Below are 20,290 nucleotides of genomic sequence, written 5' to 3' on the forward strand. Positions count from 1 at the left end.
GGATTGATCAGAGGATCATCTGGTAACTTGAGATAATTTGCATATTGAATAATCTTGTTCAAAGCCGCAATCTTTTGTCCTCTTTAGGCTAATTCTAGTACTCCACTATCCTGAGGGTGAGAGAAGTGCTAATGATGAATTATTAAAGGCCATAGTTAACCACCATGACTATTTAATGACAGCCAAGGCGGACAATGGACTCTGAGGACTTGTCCACCTCTCTGTGGACCTGAAGGAGGGATGTGGGCCTTTCCTGCCCAAAGGTTTATGCCCTAAGTCCTTGCAGGGGGCAGGGTAGGGGGGTTTGTGGGATAGGGTAGCTTTAAACTTCTCCCTATCTCTAGGTCTCTGGGCGCCTGGTCTGCTTCAGAGTTCTAACTCCCTGGATCTGCTATGTCCCCACAGACTGCACACTGCTGTCCTTCTTCCCTGAGATTGGGGATCTGGCCAGACACCTTCCCTGTGGGGGCCTCAGGCTCTCAGGCCAGCAGGAGGGGCAGGTGGAGGGTGAGGGAAAGCGGAAGGAGGGGGAAAGAAGGAGGAAGAGGAAGCAAGAATTTTTAAAAATGAGAAGAACAGGCAGGAGGCAGGGGCTGGTCAAAATGAACTCCCCAGGCCAGGGGCGAAGTTCTAGGGACTTAGAAGGCTAAGGGAGATCTAGGACATGCCCACTGGTCAGGAAGGCCTATTGCCTTCTGGTAGCACCGGGAAAGGACCTGGACTGCAGCTCTCCAAGGCCCAAGGCTCTCCCTTTTCCTCTTGGGGAGCCCAGAAGAAGGAGCGGGAGGCACTCCTTCCTTTAGGTCTCCTCTGGCCCTCAGCAACCCCTTCTCATTCAGTACTGCTGGATGTCCCCTTGGAGGAGCTCAGAGAGAGCAAGGAGGGAGAAGAGGCCAGGTGACTCTGCGTTTGCCCAGGAAGACTCCCAGTTTCTCCTCCCTGCCCCACCTCCCTCCCATGACCATGGGCCTCCCAGTGCCCACCTCCCTGCTGAGGAAGTGCTACCAAAGCCCCCAACCCTGCAGGATGCCCCCAGCAATGGAAGGGGGCAGAAAGAGTTAATGACACTGATGAGCATGGGCATGGGCCTGAGGTTTGGTCCGAGCAGGGCTGCACAGAGGTGTGTGTGTGTGGCTGCACGAAAGAGTTGCCTGTCTGGCACTGAAAGGGACAAGCGGGTATGGGAGACACACAAGGAAGATGGCAGGAGAAAACAGAAAGGGTATAGGCCTAGGAAAGGCAAGAGGGAGGGAGAGGGGCCGTCTAGGGTGCTAGAGGAGGAGGGGCAGGGAAGGGGCAGACACGGAAGGAGAAGAGCCCACCCACCTCCCTCCCCAGGTCTCCCCTCCCCCAGCTCCTAGGAAGGAAATTAGGAGGCCACTGCAGATAGGTTTGGGTCATTTCCACATGCTTTATTCCAGCAATCAAAATAATTAAAAACATCTCAAATTATTATACACATACAAAATAGGTACAGAGTCTCTCGCTTCCTCCCACCCTTAGGGGGAAAAACTGCTTTTGTGCTTTGGGAAATTGTGCTCTGAAACCCAGTGAGAGAGGATGCAGGACAGATTGAGAGAAAGGCCGTGAAAATGGGATGCAGCTCCAGAAGGGGAGAGGGTTTCAGAGGAGGGAGAGAGAGGTGGGGAGACAGAGGCAAGAGGCCTGAGGAGGTGAGAGGCGCCCAGGGGCATGAAGAGAGGGTGGAGAGTGAGTGACACTGGAGGCGGCACTCTCTCCCACATTAAATAGCACCTTTAGAAAATTCACATGAGTCCCCATCCACAAGGAAAAAAAACAAAGAATAAAAAAAGACTTTGAACAAAAAGGAACATTTGCTGGCCTGAGGGGGGGGTGTGTTTCCACTTCCATAGCACCAGTGATTCCCTCCCCACCCCACCCCATCACAGAGATGTAGCACCTTTGATATAAAACGAGGACCCCCTTCCACGCTGCCCCCCTCCCGCCCCCACGCAGTTGCCTCGGTGACACACAAAGGCAAGAACGAGGTAGTCTTTCAACAATACAATTCACAAGGAGCAGAGCAGTCTCTCCCACCCGGCCAGGTTGCGCAGGGGGGAATGTCGCGTTTCCCAAATCCGATGTTTCTGCTCTGTGTGGCCCCTCCTGACTTTCCTCCAAACCCGGTGTTGAACGGCCAGTGGTCCCCCTGGCATGCTCCCCTCAAAAAACAAAGAGGGAATGTTGCCGGGGCCACAGGGATGCCAGATGGTAAAGCTTCTTTGGCAGTCTGAAGACTCCAAGTCCCCCAGGGTTTGGAGGTTCTGGGTGAAGGAAGTGGGCTGGGAGTGTGGGGGCCACTTGGGTGTTTCAGCATTGCCTTTGGTTGCTGGGCAGACAATGCATTGTTTCCTGTGTCTTTTGGGGAGACTTAGATTTGGGGACCAGTGGAGGGGAGGCCCTAAGAAGGCATGGAGAAAGGAGCAGAAAGGGCAGTGCTGGGGTGTCATAAGCCCAATGGGCAGAAAAGGACTTACCCCCACGTGGGTCTTCAAGCAAGTGGACCAAGCTTCCTTTTTTTAAAAAGTTATTTATTTATTCTTTTTTTTTTTTTGGTAAGGTTGAATGCACTTTTGGTTTTTGGTCATGTTCAGTTGGTCAAAGATAAAAACTAAGTTTGAGAGATGAATGCAAAGGAAAAAAATATTTTCCAAAGTCCATGTGAAATTGTCTCCCATTTTTTGGCTTTTCGGGGGTTTCAGTTTGGGTTGTTTGTCTGTTTCCAGAGTCAGGGGCAAGTGGGTTGGGTGGGAGGGAGCCAGGTTGGGGTGGAAGGAGTTTACAGGAAGCAGGCAGGGCCAACGTCGAAGCCGAATTCCTGGTCTGGGGCGCCAACGTCCAAGGGGGCCACATCGATGATGGGCAAGCGGGAGGTCTTGGTGGTTTTGTATTCGATCACTGTCTTGCCCCAGGCTCCGGTGTGACTCTGGGGTGAAGGGGAGACAGTGGGAGAGGGGCGTCACCAAGTGGCAGCGAGGGGGTGGGGGGACCAGGCCTGCCGGGAGAGCCGAAGACCAGCACAGGGGCCCTGCTGGACTCACCGTGCAGCCATCGTAGGTGACGCTGTAGGTGAAGCGACTGTTGCCCTCGGCCCGGATCTCGATCTCGTTGGAGCCCTGGAGGAGCAGGGCCTTCTTGAGGTTGCCAGTCTGCTGGTCCATGTAGGCCACGCTGTTCTTGCAGTGGTAGGTGATGTTCTGGGAGGCCTCGGTGGACATCAGGCGCAGGAAAGTCAGCTGGATGGCCACATCGGCAGGATCGGACCCCTGGCCGCCGTACTCGAACTGTGGGGGTGGCAGAGCGAGGAGTGAATGGCTGTGTTTGAGCCCCCAGTCCTGGCCTCCCTCTCTAGAATCCTCCGAGGGAATCCCAGAGAACCCCACTTCCAGAGGTGGCAACCCTTGCCCCCCAGACACCCTATGTCTGAGTCAGTATCAAGGTCCCCAGTCTCCTGTCTCCCAGCCCATCACACCTCGCAGAGGTCTGGTCCACCCAGGACCTACACTCAGGCCCTTCTGAGCCCTGGGCCGACCCATCTCTGTTAAGACTGGCTATAAGGTCCAGCTCACGCACCTGGAATCCGCCGGTCATGCTCTCGCCGTACCAGACGTGCCTCTTTTCCTTGGGGTTCTTGCTGATGTACCAGTTCTTCTGGGCCACGCTGGGCTGAGTGGGGTACACACAGGTCTCACCGGTCTCCATGTTGCAGAAGACCTTAATGGCATCCAGGTTGCAGCCTTGGTTGGGGTCAATCCAGTATTCTCCTGGGGTGGGGCAAGGTAAGATGGCATCAGGGGATGTATGGGATGATGGCCCCTCAGGGCTCAGCCCCATCACGGCAGGAGGGGGAAGCACAGTTGGGCCGGCCCTCACCGCTCTTCCAGTCGGAGTGGCACATCTTGAGGTCACGGCAGGTGCGGGCGGGGTTCTTGCGGCTGCCTTCAGGGCTCCGGATGTTCTCGATCTGCTGGCTCAGGCTCTTGAGGGTGGTGTCCACCTCGAGGTCACGGTCACGGACCACATTGGCATCATCAGCCCGGTAGTAGCGGCCACCATCGTGAGCCTTCTCTTGAGGTGGCTGGGGCAGGAAGCTCAAGTCGTAGCCGCCGCTGGGAGGACCTGGGGGACCAGGGGGTCCAGGAGGGCCGGGAGGACCCTGTGCAGAGAGGGAGGAGAGTGAGGATTACTGGGGCTCAGTGCTTTCAGGGCTGGGGGGCCATGGGCAGACAGGGAGGAGAGTGGGGATTACTGGGGCTCGGTGCTTTCAGGGCTGGGGTCCATGGGCAGATAGGGAGGAGAGTGGGGATTACTGGGGCTTGGTGCTTTCAGGGCTGGGGGGCCATGGGCAGGAAGGGAGGAGAGTGGGGATTACTGGGGCTTGGTGCTTTCAGGGCTGGGGGGCCATGGGCAGGAAGGGAGGAGAGTGGGGATTACTGGGGCTCGGTGCTTTCAGGGCTGGGGGGCCATGGGCAGACAGGGAGGAGAGTGGGGATTACTGGGGCTCGGTGCTTTCAGGGCTGGGGGGCCATGGGCAGACAGGGAGGAGAGTGGGGATTACTGGGGCTCGGTGCTTTCAGGGCTGGGGTCCATGGGCAGATAGGGAGGAGAGTGGGGATTACTGGGGCTCGGTGCTTTCAGGGCTGGGGGGCCATGGGCAGACAGGGAGGAGAGTGAGGATTACTGGGGCTCGGTGCTTTCAGGGCTGGGGGGCCATGGGCAGACAGGGAGGAGAGTGAGGATTACTGGGGCTCGGTGCTTTCAGGGCTGGGGGGCCATGGGCAGACAGGGAGGAGAGTGGGGATTACTGGGGCTCGGAGCTTTCAGGGCTGGGGGGCCATGGGCAGGAAGGGAGAAGAGTGGGGATTACTGGGGCTCGGTGCTTTCAGGGCTGGGGGGCCATGGGCAGGAAGGGAGGAGAGTGGGGATTACTGGGGCTCGGTGCTTTCAGGGCTGGGGGGCCATGGGCAGGAAGGGAGAAGAGTGGGGATTACTGGGGCTCGGTGCTTTCAGGGCTGGGGGGCCCACGGGCAGACAGGGTTGGGGGACTTACAGCAGGACCAGCATCACCAGTGCGACCTCGAGGCCCAGGGGGACCGATGGGGCCTGGGAGACCATTGAGTCCATCTTTGCCAGGAGAACCAGCAGAGCCAGGGGGACCCTGCAGGGAGGAAGCTGGTTGGAGAAAGCCTTCCGGAAAGCAGGGGCCCACCCCAGCTCTGGCAGAGAAGCCCATCTCCCACTTTGCTTGGCTCAGACTCCCCAGCCTTCTTACGGCTTATTCCCACGGAAACTTTGTGGGAGGAAGTGGAGAGGGAGAGGCCAAAGGCCGCGTAAGGTTGTCCACAGAGCCCATTCCTTTCTTTCCTCCCCTGCTCCAGACCCTTCTCTAGAGAAGTGAAGGGCCCAGGAAGAACAGACAAACAGAAGATGACTCACGCGGGGACCAGCAGGACCAGAGGCTCCGGAAGGACCTTGCTCACCAGGAGAGCCCTGCAGGAGCGATGGGAAGACAGTTCAGGCCAAGCGTAGGTCAGAGGCGGCCAGCAACAGCGCCCTGCCACCAACCGCGTCACGCTGGAAGCCTAGCCCCAGGGTGTCCATAGGCTGAGCCCCCTCCCACGATCCCGCTTTGTGCACTTCACCCTCCTGGAAACTACTTGGAAATGCCCACTGGCCTTCAGACCCCAGTTCCCACTAGCGAGAAGGACTGTCCAAAAAGGGAAGCTAAGGTAAAGTGTCCTCCCCATCACACAGCAGGGCTTGGGGAGATGATGAAAGAAGATGCAATGTCAGCTAGGGGCTGGGGAGGGGCTGAGCATACTCACGGGAGGGCCAGGGGGACCCTGGAGACCAGAGAAGCCACGGTGACCCTTAATGCCTCTGTCGCCCTGTTCGCCTGTCTCACCCTTGTCACCACGGGGGCCTTGGGGTCCCTAGAAGAGCGAGGAGGACAGGCCGTCAGGTGAAAGTTCTGTTAGCACTGAGGGGGGTACAGTCTCCACATGGACAAGGGTTCTGAGGATGACGTAAGGGCCAGAGTAGGGCACTTACAGCGGGGCCACGGGCACCAACGGGGCCAATGGGACCAGCAGGACCAGCAGGACCCTAGGGAGAGCAGAGAGAGCATGAGATCCTGGTCGGAGGAGCCCGGCTCAGGGCTGGAACAGCCTGAGCTACAGTTGAAATCTCCCCTTGGCCAAATCCCTTCACATCTGTTCCTACCATATCCATCCCTCCTGACCCCCGGTGAATCTTCAAGCGGACTTAGGCTTTGTGTAAGCTGGGTTGAGCACCTGGGAACAAACCCCCTTCCTTGGGGGAAACGGGGTACTGGCTGGGGAGGGGCCTTGAGGCTGTGCTGTGGCTCCCTTTTTTTTTTTTTTTCCTGGTAAACATTCCAAACTGAGTTTGGAGCAGAGAAAAGTTTACGGCAAGGCCAAGCAAAGAGAATGGTGGGGGCGGGGTTCAGGTTCAAAAAATCCAAACTCCTATGGCTCAGTTTTTTCAGGGAAACCAAGGGCCAGACATCTTGCAAGTCCTCCTCTTTTCCCCTGCCTAGGTGAAGTCAAATGTCCACCTGCAGATCCCCTGCAGGTCTGGAGAGTCCCTGGCCTGAGCAGAAGCAGCAAGCCAGGCCCAGTGACTTACGGTCTCACCACGATCACCGCTCTTGCCAGCAGGTCCGACAGGGCCGGGGGCACCGGGAGCGCCAGGAGCACCAGGAGGTCCAGCAGGGCCGGTCTCACCACGGTCACCCTGAGAGGACAAAGGGAAACCCGGTGAGCTCCGGCTGAAGCGGCCCGGTGGGAGCGGCTGTGGGGCTGTGGTCCTGGGCACAGCTGTCTCACCTTGGCGCCAGGAGAACCATCTCGTCCAGGGGATCCTTCAGCACCAGGAGCTCCCTGCGGGGGGCGGGGAAGTGAACATCAGCCAAGGAAAGGGAGCCTCAGGCCAAGGCCCAAATGGCCACAGTGAGGGCACTGGCGTGGGGCTGGCAACCACGCACCTCACGTCCAGACTCGCCAGGGGGTCCAGCCAATCCAGGGGGGCCCATGGGACCAGGGGGGCCACGTTCACCACTTGCTCCAGAAGGACCTTGTTTGCCGGGTTCACCCTGAGGGAGAAGAAAGAGTCAGGCCAGAGATGGGGTGGGAGAGGGCCCGATGGTCCCCCACATTTGTCCTTGCTGACCCTACCACCCCCATCCTGCACCCTCCAAGTCCTGCAATGGTCCTGCCCCAAGGTGAGGGGGCACTCACAGAGGGGCCAGGAAGACCAGGGAAGCCTCTTTCTCCTCTCTGACCAGGCAGGCCGACCACACCACGCTGTCCAGCAATACCTTGAGGTCCAGGAGTGCCAGGAGCGCCCTGTGGTGGGGGGGGCAGACAGGGGTGAGATGACTCCCAATGGCCAGGGACGACGCCCCCGACTCTGGACCCCTCTGGAGGGGGCACTTACAGCAGGTCCGTCAGCACCAGGGGCTCCTTTCTCACCAGAGGGGCCAGGGGGACCAGGGGGACCGACTTCACCGGGACGCCCAGCGGGGCCAGTCTCACCACGGGGGCCTTTGCTGCCTTCTTTGCCAGCAGGGCCAGGAGGGCCAGGGGGTCCAGCATTTCCCTGGATGGGGAGAATTGCGACTGTCAGAGTCCAGCAGATTCTGGAGCATTCCTGAGGCCTCAGTCAGGCCCACCACACTCTTGACAGCCTGTGTCCCACTCTTGACAGACCAGTGGAGTCTCCACACAGACACTTACAGAGGGGCCGGGGGGACCGACTCGGCCAGCAGCACCTGGGAAACCAGTAGCACCCTGGAGAAGAGGACAAAGAAGCGATCAGAGGGAGAACAGCCCCTCACCTGGCCCAGCTGCCCCACCTCCAAACGCTGCCTGGGGGAAGCTTCAGCGGAGAGTGGGTACTCACAGGGGGACCAGCGCTGCCACGAGCACCTTTGGGTCCAGGAGCACCAACGTTACCCTGGAGGAGAACACAGAGGCATCAAGGCTGGGCCGATCCTGGGTCCAGCCTGCTGGCAGCTTGGGCCTAAACAGTGAGATACTCACAATGGGGCCAGGGGGTCCAGCAGGTCCAGCAGGGCCGGGGGGACCAGAGTCACCTTTAGCACCAGCATCACCAGGTTCGCCTTTAGCACCAGGTTGGCCATCAGCACCCTGGGGGAGGAGGGAGCACGGTGAGTGGAGGAGAGGTCTGTGCTCACCCAGGAAGTCAGCCTAGAGGGCACCGGAACTCCAGGCAAGAAGACGCTTTCAATGGGAGGCAATCTCCCCTCCACCTGCCTCTAAACCCGGCCAACGCCTCTGTCCTCATCCAATCACCCAAGGCCCCAGGTCCTAGTCGGGGATGGAAGATAAAAAGGATCTTGGTACTCACAGGGGGGCCAGCGAAGCCAGCAGGGCCAGGGGGACCAGGCTCACCACGGTCACCCTAGAAGAAAAGGAGGCAAGTGGAGAGAGGCCCTGATTCGGGGGAAGGCAGGTGGGGATGGACAGGAGGGTGGGGAAGAAGGCCTGAGGAGCACTGCCCAGGGACCAGAGCAAGTGGGAGCTAAGGTGAGAAGGGACAGGAAGAGGGCTGGGGGCAGCATGGAGAGAAGGGCCAGGTGCGGTGCCTTAACCAGGTCTTCTGTACTTACGGGGGCACCACGAGCTCCAGTGGGACCGGCTGGGCCGCTAGGACCAGCTTCACCCTGAAAGGAAGGGACAAGAGGCTCAGGATCAGGGTGCCACACTGAATACTCCTGCCCGATGACCCCAGGAGAGTCCTCGTCCCTCCTGGTCACCCCACTGTTGGGTGGCCAGGTTGGAGTGGCAGGAGCTGCCTCCCCAGCAGAGCCGTGCCCAGGCTCACGAGGGAAGCTCTGTGTTAGGGAAGAAGGTGAGAAGGGGGCCATCTCACCTTGTCACCAGGGGCACCAGCGGGGCCAGGAGGACCGATGGGACCAGTCAGACCACGGACGCCATCTTTGCCAGGAGCACCATCAGCACCTTTGGGACCAGCATCCCCCTAAAGACACAGGAAAGCCTGAGACTTCTGGCGTGGGGCAAGGAGGTGACCTTCAGCATCCTGCCTGTGTCTGGGACCCCTCCCCAGCTTATGTTTGCCCTGCCCCAACATGTGCAAAGAACACAAGATCTTTCAGGGGAAAGACGCCTGTGTGGGGATTCCCAGGAAAGACCTGGGTTCCATCCCTGGGTCAGAAAGATCCCCTGGAGAAGGAAATGGCAACCCACTCCAGTATTCTTGCCTGGGAAATCCCATGGATAGAGGAGCCTGGTGAGCTACAGTCCAGGGGTTGGAAAGAGTTGGACACGACTGAGCGACTAACACTTTAGGCTAAGAAGCTCCCAAGTAAGGGATCCCTAGTCTAGGAGGCACCCATTACTGCTTGTTGCCATGGTAACACATGGGAAGGGAAGGGCCTGAACTATAGGTAGATGCTAACCAAGAGGCCAGAGAAGGAGGATTAAGAAGAGGAAAACACCCCAGGCAGCAGAAAGAAAGATGCTGAGGGATTCAAAGCAGAGAGAGATGGGAACTACACAAGGCTCGGGCGGGGTGGGGGTGGGGGGCGGCGGAGTTCAACTTACTCTGTCACCCTTAGGGCCTGGAAGACCAGCTGCACCTCGTTCACCAGGCATTCCTTGAAGGCCAGGGGCACCCTGGCTACCAGGGGCTCCAGGGGCACCAGCATCACCCTATGTGACAACCAATAAGGCTGGAGTGAGACTTGGGATCTCAGAACTAGGTCTAGGTCACAACTTTGAGCCTCCTCTTAGTTCCTCCCAGGCTTGGTCCTGAGGCCAAAGACAGGCACTAGGGCTCACAGCCCAGAACTTCAGGCTGCACATGGACCCTACCCTAGTCTTGTCCCTCCACCCTCCCCAACATCTAGCTGGCTTTGGTCCCAGCCAGGCAGCCCCCCCACTGAAGGGTGAGACCTGGACCCCGTGCTGCCCTTACCTTAGCACCATCGTTGCCGGGGGCACCATTGGCCCCACGGGGACCTGCAGGGCCGGGCGGCCCTTGCACACCACGCTCGCCGGGGAAGCCTCTCTCGCCCTGGAAGGGAAGGACAGGGTGTGTGATGGTGGCTCCAGAAACAGGCCCAGGTTCAGGGCATCTCTGTGATGCAGGAAGAGGCTCTACTTACTCTTGCTCCAGAGGGGCCGGGGGCACCAAGATCTCCAGGAACACCCTGAGGGGGAGCAAGGGAGAGACAGTGAGCAAAACCCACCTTGGCCATCCCCACTAGAAAACATTCTTGCCCGCCTGGGAGCTAGCCCTTAGAGTCTGTGATTAGAGACCAACCCCTTCTGAGCACTGAACTGGGATTATCCTTCCTCAGGATGCATCACCTTTCCTGAACTTGAGGTTGAGGGAAAGCCAGAGTATTCCAGCAGCTCTAAAAAGAAGTCATCCAGACCCGCAGCCATGCAGCTCCCTCCCGATCCTAGCATGCAGGGGTGCAGCTCTGTGCTCCCCTCTGTGTGGCACCCTTCACGATGGGAAGCCCTTCCTCAAGTCTAACCTTGCTCCCTTTAGCTGATGGCTATGTGCTTAGCTAGGAGGGCTGGACTCTCCCTCAGCATTGCCTGCACTCCCCATCTCTTCAGCCAGCTGGTACACCTTACCTGTTCACCGGGTTTGCCTGCTTCACCAGGAGGACCAGCAGGGCCAGGGAGACCCTGTAGTTGGGAAATGGGTGAGGGAAGAATGGGCTTAGAATCTGGAAGAAGTGTTCCTCACACCCCTCTCCCAATACCCTGACAGTGTGAGACCTCACCTGGAATCCAGGGGAGCCAGCAGGGCCTTGTTCGCCTCTCTCACCAGCGGGGCCCTGCATGGAGGGAATGCTGTGGTCATGAGAAGGCCCAGGAGAAGGGGGCAGGGGGCTTGCTCCCCTTTCCTGCCCCACAGCACCCCCCTCCCTAGGCCTCCCTGTCAGGGACACTCACAGCAGGTCCTGGGGGTCCCTGAGCTCCAGCTTCTCCGTCTTTGCCAGCAGGACCCTGGGGAAAGAGTAAAAAAGGGGTTAGAGTGGTGAGGTGGGTGGGCAGCTGAGGAAGACAGCACAGGTAAGGGGCCTGGAGCTGGGGGTCCTGATGCCCTAGGGATGGGCTGGCGCCTCATATCCCTTCTGCAGGATATAAGGATGGGACATGGGCGGGAAAGGGACAGGGACCCAAAGGAGATACTTACAACTGCCCCAGGGGGTCCAGGAACACCTCGCTCTCCAGCTTTTCCAGGCTCTCCCTGGGGAAAGAGAGGTAGGGTTGAGGGAGTTGAAGTGGGCAACCAGGTCTCCTGGGTCCCTCCTGTTTCCTTTGAGTGGAATTTTTAAGGAGCTTTTTCATCTATCAGCTCTGGCCCCTGAGGAAGGCCTCTGTTAGCTTCAACTGCTCCATCTTTTGGCCTCTCCCTGAGCCCTGTCCTCCCAGACGACCTGCCCCTTAGGCTCCTCTCTCACCCACTTCCCTTTCTTCTCCCCATAGTATGCCTTTGGACATCTGAGCTCCAAAGGGCTTTTATTCCTTTGAAATCTCTTTTTGAGCCTCAAAGAACTCACCAAGATTTGGGAATGACTATCATGTAAAAGGCCCATCCTATCCCCAAGTGTGTGTGGGGTGGGGAGGGGGCAACAATACTTATTTCCAGGGATAGAGCAATGGTAGTGAAGCCAAGGAGAGGTCTCTCCTTTTATGAAATAGGGAAACTGAGGCCCAGAGGGGGGCAGTAAGTGGCCCGAGGCCACATAGCAAGTCAGTGGCAGAGCTGGGCCCAGAGCCTGGACTCTTCCCCCCACGCCTACCCTCGCCTCAAGTGTGTATGTCCTTGTAACACAACTCCCTGAATACTTACAGCAGCACCTTTAGGTCCAGGGAAACCCATCACGCCAGCCTGACCACGGGCACCGGGAGGGCCTGGGGGTCCAGGGCGGCCATCTTGACCAGCGGGACCCTGAGGATGGAACGCACATGAGCAGAGGTGAGGACAGAGGGTGAGAGGTCAGGAGGCGGACAGGGGGCTGGAGGAGGGATACTTACAGGGGGGCCAGTTTTGCCATCAGGACCCGGGCTGCCAGGGCTTCCAGTCAGACCCTAAGGGGGAGGCAGACAGGTGTGAGTGGAGTGGAGGATACAGGTGGTGGGAGAGGGGCGGTAGGAAGGTGCAGGCCGGGTGGAGGACATTCCAGAAGGCGGATCTGGGGTCCTGCTCCAGAGCCCAAACAGGATGGGCAGAGGCCTGGGCCACTAACAGAGAACAATAAATTCGCTGGGCAGAGTGCTGGAGTCTCACCTTGGCACCGGGCAGACCAGCTTCACCGGGGCGACCAGCTTCACCAGGAGAACCTTTGGGGCCAGCAGGGCCAGGAGCACCGCGTTCACCAGCAGGACCCTGGTTGGGAGAGTCACAGCAACAATTAGGGCCTCAAGTCTGGGCCACTTCATCATGGGCTGCCGTCTTCTTCCTCCTGGGCCACGGGGCTGGGTGCTGTGAGGGGCACTGGTGGTGATGGGAAGGTCAAGGCGAGCTGAGTGTGACGAGGTCAGCACCCCAGTGTGGGCACTAAAGGACTGGGCGGTGGGGCTGGGAGGGGGCTGACTGCATCCGGGAGAGGAAGGGAATGTCCAGGGAGCGGCAGGGTCAGCCTCCCAGTCATGATGAGAGGTTTACCTTGGGACCAGCAACACCGTCCGCGCCAGGGAAACCACGGCTTCCAGGTCCGCCCTGGGGGAAGAGAGGAGGTCAGTGAGCTCAGACATGTGGGCACCAGGTCGGCACTGGGGTGAAGAAGGGGGCACTTACACGCTCGCCAGGGGGTCCAGGCAGGCCAGCAGGTCCAGGTTCACCTCGGGCTCCTCGCTTTCCTTCTTCCCCAGCAGGGCCAGGGGGGCCTTGAATACCAGTGGGACCCTGGAGAGGGCAGAGAGGAGGGGGCAGCCTACAGTGAGGGGCCGTCCTGGTGCCAGTTTCAGAGTTGTCTTGAGGCTGGGTCTCCAGCACCGGGGGTTCCCTTTCCTCCCTGGACCACCCCCAGGGGCTTCTGGGGTAGACAGATGGAGCTGCGAAAGGACTTACGGGTTCTCCCTTGGCGCCAGTGTCTCCTTTGCTGCCAGGAGCACCAGGTTCACCCTGAGTAGGGGGGGAGAAGATGATGAGTGGAGAATGGGTACAGTGCTCAGTTGGCCTGGCCCATCATGCTTCCCAGACAAGGGCCTCAGATCAACATAGGAGGTGGGACAGAAGAAAGACAACGGTACTTACGCTGTTACCCTTGGGACCAGGGGGGCCGCTGGGGCCCTGGGGTCCAGAGGGGCCTCGGGCACCAGGGAAGCCAGGAGCGCCAGCAATACCAGGAGCGCCCTAAGGGAGGCAGAACAAATTGAGCCCAGGAGTGGAGGGCACAGGGCAGGTGGAAGGTGGGTACCAGGGGCGGCTCTGAAACCTGCAGGATACTTACATTGGCACCTTTAGCACCAGGCTGTCCATCAGCACCAGGGTTGCCCTGTGACACGGAGAGAGGTGGGTGAGTGAAAGGCAAGGACTCTGAGTTAGGGAGGAGCATGGGAGCACTGTGGAAGTGATACTTACAGCAGGGCCAGCAGCACCAGCAGGGCCAGGGGGGCCAGGCTCACCACGTACACCCTGGGGACCTTCAGAACCTCGGGGTCCTTGGGGACCACCTTCACCCTGGATTGGAAGAAAGGATATGCCAGAAGTCACCCTGGGAACCCAGCCTCACCTCCAGATGGCAGGGGGTGAAGGGCCAGGACAGGAGACCAAGCGTCATGACTCTTAAGATCAGAGAAGAGACCCCCCCAAGACAAAGATGCTGGGGACTCAGCTTCTCTCTTGATTCTGGGTCCTTCAGGTTTCAGGAGCAAAGAAATGCCCACCCCTTGGCCCATGGGAGCTCCGCTCATTGGAGGGTGGGGGTCTCACCTTAGCACCCACAGCACCAGGGAAACCAGGAGGACCAGCGGGGCCAGTGGGACCCTGTGAATAAAAAGGCAAGGTTAGCAAGAAGGAAGATGGCAGCTGCAAGTCACATCCTGGGACAGAAGAGGTCCTGGGGTTGAGACCTGGCCCTGATGTCAGCCAGAAGAGCTGGCGCTGAGAGCCCTGCCCAGTCCCAGGCACTGAAGGCTAGAGGCGGTACTCACAGGGGGCCCAGCAGCGCCAGTAGCACCATCATTTCCTCGAGCACCCTGCAGCGGGAGGAGAAGTCCCGGTTACACTCACTGAGCGCTGCTCAGGCCCTTTAGCTCCTAAGGAACGCTTTCCAGAGCTCTGGGTTCCCCAAAGGGCCAGTACTTACAGCAGGGCCAGGGGCTCCGGGGCGACCTCTCTCACCAGGCAGACCACGGGGGCCCTGAGAACAAAACCAAGAGAAGCCAAGTGAGATGGAAGACACCCCCTTCTCCCCAAGCCCCCATCTTGCTCCTACACCCTGCTCCCTCCCTTCCTTCCAGAACTGGACACACTCACCATCTGACCAGGAGCTCCATTTTCACCGGGGCTACCAGGCTCGCCCTACAGAGCAGAGAATGGAGTGAGGAATCTGTTCTAGGTGGGACTGTGGAGGAAGTGAGTGACCATGACCATCACACAGTATCTTACCTTGGGGCCAGCAGGACCAGCATCTCCCTTGGCACCATCCAAACCACTGAAACCCTAAGATAGGAGGGAGGGCCAACGTGAGACCCTGTGGAGACCGTGGACCACCCTGACACCAGCCCAGCCCAGAGAAGGAGCCTCAGGAAGTCATCACATCTATCCCCCTGTCTTTGAGCTAGACTAAACCCCAACTGACCCAAGATCTCCCTCCCTCCCTTTATTGGGATTTCTTTCCCAACGAAGGGAAGTTCTCTTGGAAATTTACTCTCTGTCCCTTGGAACTTCTTATGTAGCTACCACCCAGCATGATGCATGCCAGGATCCTCTGGGGAAAGGACTAGAATATGACACTGGGACTTTGGGAACTTAGATGATACAAAGGAGACTCACTCTGTGTCCCTTCATTCCAGGGAGGCCAGCTGTTCCAGGCAATCCCCGAGCACCCTGGAGAGAAAAGAAAAAGACAAAGGCAGGGCCATTAGAAGACTCCACCGTGGACACAGCTCCCAAAGGAAGCCCCAGTGCAGCAAAGGCTGGAGGCAGCCACACCATCCTGCTCACCTGAGGTCCGGGAGGCCCGCGCTCACCAGGACGACCAGGCTTTCCAGCTTCGCCCTGAGAGAAAAAGAAAAGGCCATCATGCCCATGCCCCCAGAGTTGGAAAAGTATGGGAGGCTTGGGTCTTCTTGGGATTGTTGAGGGTCAGGCTTCGGGACCCCAAATTCTATCTCAGTTTAAATGTACTGTGAAACACTCGCTTGGTGAATTTTGCCTGCCTCCAAAGAATTTCTGTTTATTTCTGTCACCAGCATCTTAATCTCACCACATGGAGTGAAAACCTGAGGTTACACCCAGGGAAGCCATTCGTGTCAAGGATAGAGTTGGAGACTGCTTAAGGTGACTGAGGTGAGGGGAGGGACAGCCACATCTGTTAGGAAGATGGGGAAACATCCCAGGAAGCTCCCTATTCAAGGGCAGTCCCATATGTCAGGGAGAACATGTCCTTCTTTCTCTGGGTGTCACTCCCAAAGGTGGTGGAGGCACTAGGGTAGAGATTGCAGGAGCCTACCCATGGAGAGGTGGTGGGGGTCAGATGGTATCGCCTCACCAGGGCTACTTACATCATCTCCGTTCTTGCCAGGGGGGCCAGGGGGACCACGGGGACCCATGGGACCCTAGAGGTGACAGGAAGAGAGGATGTTAGAATGACCAGGATAAGGAGAAAAGAAGGGGAAGGCTAGAATTGGAAGAAGGAGGTAACAAAGACTCCAGATGGTGGTCCTTCAATAGGAGAATTCATATATTTGTAGAGGGGGTGTATATTTGCATAGAGAACGCAAATCAGGGGCCACTTACTGAGGCTCCGGGCTCGCCAGGCTCACCAGGGGGGCCTTGGAAGCCTTGGGGACCCTAGAGGACAAGGAGAGAGGGGTAGGGTTAGAAGGGCAGGTCCTTGCCAACATGTCCCCATCTCACCAAGAAATCTCTGAGTACTTTCCTTGCCCTCATGCCAATCCTCCCTCTAAAACCCAAAGGGGTGTAGACATCCCGGATACTCACAGGTGCACCAGGGGGGCCAGGGAGACCACGAGGACCAGAAGGACCCTATGGAAGGAAAAGAAAGAGAGGCCATAGTGAAGCCTCGGTAGTAAAGTTTATCTCCCACGGTTCCTGTTCGGCCCACCCAGCTGCCTCATGTTCTGTCTGGATTCTGAGGTCCCAAAGGTCATCTTGACCTCCCAAGTTATCTATGCCATCTTATGCGCCTTCACTGGCCTGTCTGCTCTTTTTCTGTCCTCTACATAGTCTGCTGATGACTCACCATGGGACCAGGCACGGAAATTCCTGTTGATTTCTCATCATAGCCATAAGACAACTGGGGAGCAAAGTTCTAGAAGAGAGAGTGCATGAGAAAACAGGGTCAGGGCAGAGTTGAAAGGCAGAAGATATCACCAGTAACGGAACGCAATGATATCACATTCTCTATGCAGCACAACAATACGACCTGTGGAACAGTCTTGCCCAAAATGTATCATTGGAATCTAATCAGGAAGACACATCCAACAAACCCAATTTAAGAGACAGTCTACAAAACAACTGTCTTTTGCAAAACAGTTCAGTGTCATGAAAGAAAAGGGAAGTCTAAGGAATGTTCCAGGTGAAAGGAAACTAGAGACATGATAATTAAATGTAATTTATAACCCTGATTGGATCTTGAATCAGGGAGGGAAAAATGGTGTAAAGGACATTATGGAGAACATTGGTGAAGTTTGAATATGGACTGCATATTAGATAATAGTATCAGGTCAACGTTAAATTTCTAAAATGTACTCATTATGTAATGCTCATGTAAGAGAATGTTCTAGCTCTTAGAAAATACACACTAAAGTATTTAGGAGCAAAGGGACACAATACCAGCAAATTACTCTCAGATGGTTCGGAGAAACCACCCCCCGCCCCCGCATAATTTTACGTATACGTAGAAACTGATAAAGCAAATGTGACAAATTGTGAACGATATATGAAAGTTCTTTGTATTATTCTTGCAACTCTTCTCCCCTTTTCCCCCTATAAGCTTGAAATTATTTCAAAATACAAAGTATGCCATCTGCCAAAACAAAACTAAACCCAGCAAAGGAAAACACCGGCGGCAGCGGGAGTGGGGGGTGGGGGCGCAGGGCTGGCTCCTAAGGCCTTCCACAGAAGCCTCGACTCTCCACTTACTCCTCCGAGGCCAGGGGGTCCGGGAGGTCCGGGGGGTCCAGGGGGTCCGGGAAGTCCAGGTTGTCCAGGGATGCCATCTCGGCCAGGGGGGCCGGCGGGTCCCTGAGGCGGGAAAGGGCAGGCCCGGTGAGCGCAGGCCGGGAGCCACGCCCATTTACCTCCCCCGACAGCCGCGAGAGGGCGCCGCTTACCCTTGGGCCTCGGGGGCCAGTGTCTCCTTTGGGTCCCTATAGGGTTGCAGGAGAAGAAACAAAAGGAACGGGGTTAGAGAAGAACCGTGAAGAGTCCTGGGGGGTGGGGTGTGGCGAGAGTCGACGGCAAAGGGGCAGAGGATTACCTCGACTCCGGTGGTTTCTTGGTCCGTGGGTGATTCTGGGGGGTGGGGGGGTGGGGAGAGACGTGACTTAGAGGCAAGGTTTGCTCCAGGTGCTCCCAGAGACAGAGGCCTTCCCTGATAGGGGCTAAGGAGCGTCCCCCCTTATATCCCCCAGCCCCCGCCCGCCCTGGCCCAGGCCCCGAGCTATACCCTGGCCTTCGGGGCAGACGGGGCAGCATTCGTCCGTGGGGACTTTGGCGTTAGGACAGTCTTTAAGTTCGTCGCAGATCACGTCATCGCACAGCACGTTGCCGTTGTCGCAGACACAGATCTGGCAGGGCACGGGTTTCCACACGTCTCGGTCATGGTACCTGAGGCCGTTCTGTACGCAGGTGACTGGTGGGACTGGGGCAAGACGGGGAGATGGGGGCTGTCAGCGGCGCGCAAGTCCCCTACCTCGGGGCTCCAGGTACACCAACCCCATCGTCCCTTCCCTTCGGACTTAGAGGCACATTTAGATTTTCCATTTCCCGCCTTGCCATTTTTTGTCCTTTTGTTTTTCCTTTCCCCAAATCCTTAAACGCTCATCTGCTCCTCATCAGAGCCCGTGACAGCGCCGAGGCGCCTGGCCAGGACAGCTATAACTCTTTCCAGTTCTCAGGAATTTAAACAAAGCTTTAGGCCGGGGTCGCTTCCAACTGTAACCTCAGACCATTGGCGCTGAAGCCAAGTGAAATAAAAAGCCATTGGGTGGGGGTGGGGCTGGGGGATGGAGGAGTGGGAAGAGAGGCGCCCCATCCCGAGGGCAGGCTTGTGGGGCGTGACCTTGGTTGGAGACCTCAGAGGAAAATGGGAGGAGAGATGGGAGGTTCAACCCAGATTCCGCCCCATTCCCGGGGCAGGTGGGATGGCGTGGGCGGGGCTAAGAGGATGGGGTGGGGCTGATTGGCGTGGGATCCCGCCCAGAGACCTGAAATGTGCGGTAAAAATAGGGTACGCCCTAACCTCCGGCGCCCAGACATCTCAAAAGGCCTCGCTCAGGGGCAACCCCCGTTTCCCAAAGCCAGCCAGTGCTCCGGGTCACTTCTTAGTCAAAGAACCAGAAAGTCCGCAACAGTAAGTGGTTAGTTAACCACGCCCACCGCATAATCTTCTACCCAGACGGCCACTAGGTGGCGGGGCAACACTAAGCAATTTCCCCAAACTAGCTATTTCTTTTAGAGACAGGGGCTATCCCATCTCCAGCTTTATTTTCCAGATCTAGAGGTGGGGTCCACACCCAGCAACAATCCCGGTCTTCCCGCTCCAGCTCCTGCGCGGGGAAGCGCTGGATAAGGACGCGCACTGCCCAGTGTAGATCAGCAGAGGGCGCAAAGACCCTGCGTGGCCAAGTCCGCGCCAAAGTTTCTCATCATTCAACCCGCCCACTCTCTGCGCCCCCTCCCCCCTCAGTCCAAGACCTCCGCGGCCCCAGGAACACTGCTAGCCCGCAGAGAGGGCAAACAGTCTTTCCTGATGAATCATCCCATAGCCTTCCTGATCACTGTTACATCTTGGACTCCAATTTCTCAACTCGGCGCCTCCATCCCATCTTCGACGTACTTTCCCCCAAACCGGTGCCCAGACCCTATTTCTCCCGCTGTACTTCACAGTGCGCGCTCAGAACTCCTCCTGCGCCAATTCGTGCCGTGCAGCATCCTCCCCTCTTACTCCTGGGGGACCTTCATCAACACCCCGTCGCAGAGAGGGCACCGAGGAAGAGCCCTCACCATCTTCCTTCCATCCCTGAGCCTCCGGAGCATCCCGAATCTCAGTTTAAGTCGCAGACCCCCGGGACCGAGCGCAGGGCAGGAGAGCAAGCAGCCCTAGACTCCCAAGAGTTTGGGACTTACTGTCTTCTTCTTGGCCTTCTTCCTGGCCCTCCTCTTGGCCGTGCGTCAGGAGGGCGGTGGCCGCTAAGAGGAGCAGGAGCCGGAGGTCCACAAAGCTGAACATGTCTAGACCCTAGACATGTAGACTCTTTGCGGCTGGGGTGGGGGTTAGCGTCCGCTCATGCGTGGCCTCACACTCCGCGTGCCTCCTGCTCCGACCCCGAGGAGAAACTCCCGTCTGCTCCGACCACCGGCCCGGGCCCCTTTTATACCATCCTGATGGAGAGCGGGGAGGAACCCTGCCCCCGGGAGAGGGGGAGCCGGCTGCCCGTCCCCCAGCCAATCAGAGTTGCCTGGCCCGGCCCCCAATTTGGGAGTCGGAACCGAGAGGGGGAGGAGGAGGGAAGGAAAGGGAGTCCACCGCACATCTCCCCCCTTCGCAGCTCTGCCTCCCCAGCCCCCCGGTTCAGTCTGGGCCAGAGATGCTGCCGCTGGGGTGCTGCGTGGGTAGGGGCGCCTCTTCGGCTTTCTTTCTAGGACCCCCAGTCTCAATGAGGGGACTGGAACTGGGGAGCTGGTTAGGGAGGCTTTCAAAGATGGAAGGACTCAGGGTGATTGGGAGAGGGTCCTGCTCGCCCTGCTTGTTCACCCTCCTGACATCCAGAGCAAGAGCTCAGGGATGGGTATGGAGAGGCAGCTGGGGACCACTTTAAAGCAG

The 20,290-nt window shown here is 57.9% G+C and overlaps 1 protein-coding gene across 1 annotated transcript; it reads right to left on the reverse strand.

The window, feature by feature from the left end:
* Positions 1-1,979: 1,979 nt before the first annotated feature.
* Positions 1,980-19,825, reverse strand: COL1A1 (collagen type I alpha 1 chain). The gene is made up of 51 exons (XM_055576182.1): positions 19,594-19,825; positions 17,912-18,106; positions 17,723-17,757; positions 17,577-17,612; positions 17,386-17,487; positions 16,484-16,552; positions 16,222-16,266; positions 16,018-16,071; positions 15,783-15,836; positions 15,223-15,276; positions 15,052-15,105; positions 14,665-14,718; positions 14,533-14,577; positions 14,363-14,416; positions 14,208-14,252; positions 13,987-14,040; positions 13,636-13,734; positions 13,505-13,549; positions 13,309-13,407; positions 13,123-13,176; positions 12,850-12,957; positions 12,718-12,771; positions 12,340-12,438; positions 12,087-12,140; positions 11,902-12,000; positions 11,242-11,295; positions 10,998-11,051; positions 10,826-10,879; positions 10,674-10,727; positions 10,193-10,237; positions 10,003-10,101; positions 9,630-9,737; positions 8,938-9,045; positions 8,675-8,728; positions 8,413-8,466; positions 8,085-8,192; positions 7,945-7,998; positions 7,779-7,832; positions 7,480-7,641; positions 7,281-7,388; positions 7,028-7,135; positions 6,870-6,923; positions 6,670-6,777; positions 6,073-6,126; positions 5,847-5,954; positions 5,458-5,511; positions 5,072-5,179; positions 3,895-4,177; positions 3,595-3,785; positions 3,063-3,305; positions 1,980-2,947 (listed from the first exon to the last, which is right to left on the reverse strand). The coding sequence occupies exons 1-51, from the start codon at positions 19,694-19,696 to the stop codon at positions 2,801-2,803; spliced, it is 4,392 nt and encodes a 1,463-aa protein (XP_055432157.1). The 5' UTR covers positions 19,697-19,825; the 3' UTR covers positions 1,980-2,800.
* Between the last annotated feature and the right edge of the window lie 465 nt (positions 19,826-20,290).

This window comes from Bubalus kerabau, chromosome 4 (genome assembly GCF_029407905.1).
Source record: "Bubalus kerabau isolate K-KA32 ecotype Philippines breed swamp buffalo chromosome 4, PCC_UOA_SB_1v2, whole genome shotgun sequence".
Lineage (NCBI taxonomy): Eukaryota > Metazoa > Chordata > Mammalia > Artiodactyla > Bovidae > Bubalus > Bubalus kerabau.